This window comes from Trachymyrmex cornetzi, unplaced genomic scaffold (genome assembly GCF_001594075.2).
Source record: "Trachymyrmex cornetzi isolate Tcor2-1 unplaced genomic scaffold, Tcor1.1 scaffold385, whole genome shotgun sequence".
Lineage (NCBI taxonomy): Eukaryota > Metazoa > Arthropoda > Insecta > Hymenoptera > Formicidae > Trachymyrmex > Trachymyrmex cornetzi.
Genome location: NW_017298586.1, coordinates 1340682 through 1348849, shown reverse-complemented (window position 1 = coordinate 1348849; position 8168 = coordinate 1340682). Strand labels below are relative to the sequence as shown.

Sequence of the window (8168 nt, the reverse complement as noted above, 5' to 3'; positions counted from 1 at the left end):
GGGGGGGCTGATTTTAACGTCAGTATATGTCACCCTCGGAATGATGAAATATTGATTCTTAACATTTTTTCTTAGTGTGCTTATTTTTCGAGATATTTGAAAGTTTCAGGTTAAAAAAAATCACCCTGTATATTCCGGTTCTTCATAAATTTTCTGAACTTTCTTAATAGTAAAACAACAGTAAATAATACTTCGAATGTGAAATTTCTCTAATGTAGGGGGGACAAAATATTTTATCTGTACACAAATGAATTGCTCATTATTGAAAGTGCACAATTCACGAATCAATCTTTTTGAAAAACAAGAATAGTCTATATATTCAAAAGAAAATTACAATACTACCAAATCGTAATTATATATGTGTTTAAAAGCCTCAGCCACAAATGAAAAGCACAGGCAATAGGAACAGGGAAAAACCTGTCAGAAACGTGTATTCTGATATACACGATTTCTGATAGATTAAAATCTGTTATTTCTTATTGCTTGTGCTTTTCAATTATGTCTTAGACATTATTTTAATCTCGATTCAATTATCTCTTTATATTTTTCTAGTTCTAAGAATTAGGAGAGATAAAGAGTAAGTCGAATCAAGATTAAAAAATTAATGTATATTGATAGAAATGAGCATTAGTTATACAGATCGACATAAATCGTTATATCTTTCTCGACATTCCTTGAGAAACAAAGAACAATAGTTGTATTGCCAAATAGAAAAAAATCTTAAAAAGCAAGCACCGAAATTACGGAGTCGCTACGGATACTTTTTGTGTTTACTTATAAAACAAAATATATACCTATATCTTGAATAGCGAGTCATCGCTCGTTTTATCTCGAGTATTTTCCCACTACATTTTTAAATCCCACAATACAATGAATATTTAACATGACAAAAAATATCTTTTTTTGAATTGCGCATTTTAATGGCTAAACAATATTATTTTTACGTTTTAAAGAACGGAATGCAATAGGTGTGTAACTAACGATAAAACTAACACAGTACCAATATGTCCACATGTAATGTGACCAGATAACACATTTCTATCTCCTACTCCGCCTAGATAATAAATTCTGTATTATGCCTCGACTTGAAGCAATTCGGAGCATTCGTCAGGTGGGGATAAATAGAACAAAGGGGGAGGGAAAAAGGCAACCTACCGCTGTAACATAAGGCAGCCATGATAATTGCGCGTGGTGTTTTCCTTGTTAAAGGGACGGGAGGAGAGAGATCAGGTGGGAGTGTGTATCTGGTGTAGCTGGTTGGGAAGGGCCGGTGATTCCAATAAGATCGTTCTTTCAGTAGCGCCAACGTAGCGTGCCGCAACTCGTACGAAGACGTAGAAGAACGTGCGATCCTCCCACGTGTAATCGCAACAAATCGATCAATATTCAACGTCTTTTCACGAGCTTCTGAGAGTTGACGATGATCTCTCGGTTCCACGTGTACCGATATGCGAACTGCATGCTATTATATAACATTAGCACGCTCCACCATCGAGACGACGGATCGTTTTCACGGATCAATTTTAATGATGCCAGTCTCGTAGGATTACCGGCGCCAAGCCACCGTTCCTTTTAGGGCACCCGCGTGCGGTTGTGCCCATGCACTAACAAACAAATGTCGCTGCCGCAAACCTCCGACGGATCAGTAAAGGGCTAAATCGTCGCCGGATTTCAGATCTATCTCCACAGATGTTTCGCTACAGTTCGTCCTGTGTTTCCTCCGTATGACGATGCTCGGCAAACTCGCTTGATATCCTGTTGTCCCTGTACCAGTAAACGCTCAGAGATTCCGACGGTCTTGCTGCTTCCAAAACACGACGCGAAGTGGTGGTATTTTGCGCAGAACAATGCGCAGCCACGTGTTTGCGTTGACGAGCGTTCAATGTAACGTCCGGCGATTTCACAGTAGCTTTTTATTTCTTATCACGCGTGCGGACCGTTCACCGCTTCTTTTTTCTTCGTTTTCCTTGGTAGTGCTACAAGATACGTACTACAAGGAACGTGAGAAAACCTGATGTTCTGTTCTCTGTGGAATTTTCCGGGGATTTGCGCGGGAAAACTGATAAGAGATCTCGAAAACAGGGAAAGAGATGTTTTTGCAGAGATCGATAAGCGGCAGTCGAGATATCAGAAAATAATGTGCAGAAGATACTGATAAGATCAAGATGTTGCGGTCTCCGTAGACGACGGTTAATTAAGCACTGATGTAGCGCGACAGATCGGCGAATGGCGATCGTGCAAATTGGACTTCGATGGCCTGTATACTGGCGAGAAACCGCTCCTGCTTATCTTTGAACTTTCCCCTCTGTCGCCTCTACTCCCTCCTCTCAATCTCGCCACTGACACCGCCATCACCCCCCTATCGTCGTCTATAAGACCGAAGCCATTCGCGTAGAGGTTAACCAGTTTGTCCCACTCTCTTTAACAAGAAAAAAAAGGAGAGGAGCGCGTGAGAGCGACAAAGAGTGCAGGAAAGAGAAAAAGAGTAGACATGCGTGCGCGCGTTTATTTGTTCTGCGTGTTTGTGTGCTGAACGGTACCAGTGGAAAAGAATGAAAGCGATAGGGGGATACGAAATCGAACGAAAATACCAGTTTTCACTTTTTTTTACGCAGTATGGAAAAATGCGAAAAGTAGGCAATTCTTAAGTTAATGCGCATTCACGCGCGTCTCGTGTCCTTTACCATGGCTCGCCGCTCGATCATATTTGCACACGCGGATATTGCAAAATATCACTCGAAAGCATAAAGCAGTTTTTTTTTGCATCTCGCTTCTCTGGAATATCGAGAACACTGGTATCCCTAGAGGGGTCCCGAGGTTCGTGACGCCGTGCTACGCGGTGGTTCTCTCTGTTAAATCTTATTTATAATAATGTCATTTAAAATGCGAGCGATACGACGATTGAGATTTCTTATCATTCACAGATACGATAATGTATGAAAATTATGTTATTAATGTTATATTAATTTGTAATTTATATAAACAGGAAGATCTTTGTGATTTAACTCCGGACATGAATTTTTTTTTTTCCGGAGCAAGTATAACATGCTATGATTATATTAAAGATTATGCAGATAAACTCCACGATACCATAAAACTAGTCGTTAGTAAGTAATCATGCAATTATTTTATAACATTTAAATTATTAGATGTTATGATAAGCATCATAAATTTCTGAAAAATTGTAGAATAAAACTTGAGAATTTCCTTTTAACTATTTCAATCGAACGACATTCGTTTAGTGGGCTATACTTTTTGCGACATACAATATCCATATCAATGTTTGTGATAGCAAAAGTAAAAAAATTAATTTGCCGAAAATGTAAATTTGGTTAATTTTACTTTAAAATATTAAACATGTTTCAACGAAATCTTCCAGAAATTTGACAAACCACGATGGATATCTTTAGCTGAGTATCGTGTATTCTTGATATGTTGTTAACAATAAATTTTCTCTAATCAAATTGGAGATTAAATTCGAGCAAGTTTTGTTACAATAAAAGTTTATTAATTTCTAATTACTATAATTTTTAATGTTAAATTAACATTACATACTATAAAAATATATTCATTTTTCAAAATAGCAATTTCCTTTATTCAACAAAAATAAACTCCAAATTTGATGACAAATGCTTTGTTAAAGTGTCATGAAAACTTAATTTACTAATAAAAAATTTAACAAAAATACTTGAATGTCAGTGAATTATTCAATTATATAATATAGATATACATCTCATATCAGTGAATTATTCAATTATATAAGATATACATCTTATTTATAAAATAACGTCGATCAAAAATCAGAATGACCCAAGATTAGAAATTACATTTCTAAATTTGTAATGCATTCTTGTATTTTATTACCGCATGTTACGATATTCATATTTTTAATATCATTAAGAAAAAAAGCAATATTTATAACATTTAATTTCCTGCTTATCTTCATATGTACAATTACTGTTTCTGCTTTACATTCTGATTTGTAATTCCGACTTGACTTTTCCCTGTTCTTAGATAACAACACGTAGATAAGTCTATATTCATACAAGATTTTTAAAATTGTATTTTTGTATGTTAAGCATATTCTAGAATAACAAAATTTTACATATGTATATTCGCACACAGATACTCAAAATTTTAAGACATGTACATGCTCAGTTTTTTATTTCATGTAAAACGAAATAGAATATCATTAAATTACCAATTTTTATCGCTCGTAGCAATATAAATATTTATCATTGATATAAATACCGTCATCGATTTATACACACAATTATGTATATTTTATAGTAAATTCGGTTGGACACACTATAATGCACACTGTGCATATAAAACATTTTTTGAATTTCAAATGGTTTCTAAGATATTACGAAAAAAATCCAAAAACCGCTTTATCCATAAGGGGTGATTTTATTCCTTAAAACAGTTTATCTAATACCAAAACCGTTTTCCATACTCTAACCGAATTTTCTAAATTCATCTATTTATGTGACCTATATGTTTAGTTATAAAGAAGTTTCCTGAAAACCAGAATTTGCAAGGTTCTTTTTCTCTCTCTCTCTCTCTCTCTCTCTCTCTCTCTCTCTCTCTCTCTCTCTCTCTCTCTCTCTCTCTCTCTCTCTCAAATTCGCTATTAAATAGACAAGAAACAAAAATAATATATTTACCTTCTTTAATCCATTCGTCTAATTTTTCTAAAAGCTGTTTTGCCACTTGTGCACGGGAAGGATGATCTTCATACATAACAGCTTCCGCAGTATTGTTAGAAATTTCTACAGAATGATCATCGAATAAAGGCCAATCGTCATCAATTTCTAATGACGGTGTCCCACTGCGGGACACCGGCTCGTACTTCCATAGCCACATCTCCTGGTCCTGACTGGATGACATTTTCGATACGAATCCAACAGAGGGGTTTTAAAGAACGATGAAAAGAAATTTTGGTCGGCTTAGCGACGTAGCTAGTAATGAACGCCATATTGGCACTGAAAAATAAATTATTTCCATGTTAATAACAAACCAAAGAAACGAACAAATAGTAAGAAGAAAAAATATAAATAACAAAAAAAATCATTTCTCTTGCTTGTCCATTTTTTAACCTATAAATAAGTATAGTGCTCAAAAAACCTCAAACAAATTTCATTTTTATAGTTATATTTTTTAATAATTGTCTAATTTTTGTCTTGTTCTTTGTTTCTGCACTGACCAACACTAATGCCCAATTTCTTCACTTCCAGATAAGTTGCGGATAACCTTATCCAGGAGATATCTCCATTGTATTCTAGGAGATATCTCTTGGATAAAGTTATCTAGAGGTAAAGAAATTGGGCGTAAGTCTCCATTTTTCATTATCTGTTTAACTTATGGTTAGGTTAGGTTAGGTTTAACCTGATGTTTTATCCAATGATCTTTATTTATGATGATGTCATGGGTGAAGTCCATTGGATAAAACATTAGGTTAAACCTAACCACAATATTAACCAGATAATAAGAAACCAGGCGTTCAGATCTGTTTTCTGTGGCTGATCTAATGTATACTTTTGCGTACACTAGTTAAAGTGAGATAGATATATGTTTGACATTTGGTAAAAGTGACAGAGTTTTAGTGCGGTCTAGTGTGGAAATAAAAGACCTTAACTTTCATTATTCTATAGGTGCTTCTGTAACTCAAGTTCAAGTTAGTTCCATTAGGATTGAAAAATATGATGATTACTTAATAGGTTCATGATTGATAACAACTCAACATTGTCTTGTACGTCATGAGTGGAATTGAATTAGCTAGTAGCAATGAAATTGGAGGAGCAATAAAAGGTAATTTCACAAAATTTTACAAATTATAAGATGCAATATGCTTTTATTCATTTATACTAAGATTCAAATTTACTTAAAGTTACAATCATGTAAAATTATCGTTTTAAAATGTGTTACTATAAATTGAAAAAATTTAACTATATTTAATTTCTCAATAAAAAATTTTTCATACATGAATATGTATACATAAATATGTATAAACATACATAAACATGCATAAATATTCATAAACATATGTAATTATATATGAAATATATCCATGTTTATACGTTCTTCTTTCTTTTATGAAATTACTTGTTAGTGTACTCTAAAAATAATAATGAGAAGACATAAAAAATAATTTTTCGCATTATTTTAGAAAAAATAAAATTTGGAGAAATGTGGAACTCGAACTTGAGTTATTAGAAGCACCTTCTGTTGCCACACTTCAAATATACCTATATCTATTTTATTTTACATACACACGACCTCACAAAATGCTTTTAATATGCCTTCTCATTCCTTCTCCGAAACTCGTACAACTTCATGTGTTGAGGCATTTGTGACATCATGTGTACAAGTGCAAATTAACTCAATTACAAAGAACAGATCTATACAGATATGTACATATATACTTAAGTGGTAGAAATTAATCGTTGATAATTTTAACCCTTACCGTACCATCACAATTTGGTGCCTCATTCATACCATCAAGGGTCACTTCAAATCTCTCCGTTTTTTTCTCACACCTCTTCAAAATAATTTTAAAAATCTCTAAAAATTCACCAACATACTTTCAACTTTCTAGAATAAATATTGACTCTTTATTTTGGAAAATAATAAAATGTAGTATAATTTATAATTACCGAAAGACTCAAAGAAACTTGCATGAACAGGAATCGCTCGGTCATTAGTTACCCATATTAGTACGGTAAGGGTTAATATTAAATAAAATGTAAATTTTGTTTTTTATATATTCAATTAAAATTCTATATTTTTTACATTTTTAATTATATATATATTTTTTTTTCACAAGTTTCGCAAATTGAATTTACACCCAGATGACGGACAGTAACGAAAATCTAATTTCCGAATCACCGGAAATCTCGGATGATTATTTCTCGCTTATCTTAGCGAAAGCTGATTTTTTTTTCGTATGCTGATTACGCTGAAAAATCAACCAACAGTTACATATTGATGTAGGAAGCATCATGACGCAATACGACATTATTGTCGGGCAACATCTTTTAGCGAGATCGGACAACGTGCACGGATCGCGACATTATGGCGTATTAATGTAATGCACGACTGGACAACGAAATGATGTAAAATGTCTCGTAACATAACAAGACATGGCCATCTTTCTATCGTGACAATTCATATTCGACGCGATGACTATGACTCATAAGATGGCTAACGAACCTCGTAGCAGGCACAAGAAACCAGAACCCTACGCGAAATATCCCAATAAGACAAACACTACTTACCGCATGATTACTTAAGGGGCGTCGGCACACTTGCGTGTGCAAGTCTTTCGTTAAACTACAGCATCATCTTGCTCGTATTCTGGAACGTAGAGACAATCCAAACGTCTTCTTTACGAGCCTCATGGATGGGGAATGTGAGCGTGGCCGGCCGTCGGCGCCGTCGGCGGTCGGATTTCGGATTCCGTTCCGCGCAGTGTTGTTAGATCAGTTAGATGAGCCCCCTTTTAGCGCATGCACATTAGAGTATAGCATCAATACTGTACTAATGTCGAACTTATAAAGGTTCTTTAAGGCCCTATTCTGACATTTCTGTAAAAATTATATCATTTTTTGTTTTTTTGTTATTATTTATTATTAAAAACCGAAATCAGTAAAAAAAAATCAATAATAGAAGTGACGAAATTATAATATAATATGAAGTTACATAAACTGAAAACGCCAATAATTAGTAACAATAATAATATAACAATAAGGTAATTATATAGAATACGGGCCTCACCTCCGATTTTAATGAATGAGCACTCATTCGACGCGTTTTCACTCAAAATGAAAGAATCCGGCAAAAAAATGCGGCGCCCTGCAACGCGAACCGAATTATTAGCAGTTAAAAATTGCAGTATGAGAAGGTTAGAAAATGTGCGCATGCGCTATGACTTAAATTTTAATTCATATAACAAAAAATAAAATATATTTTCCATTTGTGTTTTTGTTTAAAGTAGAGAATTTACTGCTTTATAATTATAAATAAAACAATTACAATATATATATTTCTGATTTGTATTTTTGTTTTGTATATTGCGCCAAAAGTAGCAAAACGCATGCACACGAAGCCATAGCACATGCGCACATAGCCATATGGCATGCTCGTGTCGCTACATCTAGTCGGTATGA

At 34.1% G+C, this 8168-nt stretch overlaps 1 protein-coding gene across 2 annotated transcripts in view; it reads right to left on the bottom strand.

Moving 5' to 3' along the window:
• crc (bZIP transcription factor crc) overlaps positions 1–7498 on the bottom strand; it is a 13815-nt gene extending 6317 nt beyond the window's left edge. Inside the window, exons 1-2 of one of the 2 annotated variants that reach the window (XM_018511709.1) lie at positions 7278–7498; positions 4668–4985 (exon numbers count right to left, since the gene is read on the bottom strand). In XM_018511709.1, the coding sequence (XP_018367211.1) occupies positions 4668–4890 (223 nt within the window). In that variant the 5' untranslated portion in view covers positions 4891–4985; positions 7278–7498. Of the gene's footprint in view, positions 1–1155; positions 2267–4667; positions 4986–7277 lie in introns of those variants that run through there. The other variant, XM_018511710.1, reaches the window with a different exon arrangement.
• Between the last annotated feature and the right edge of the window lie 670 nt (positions 7499–8168).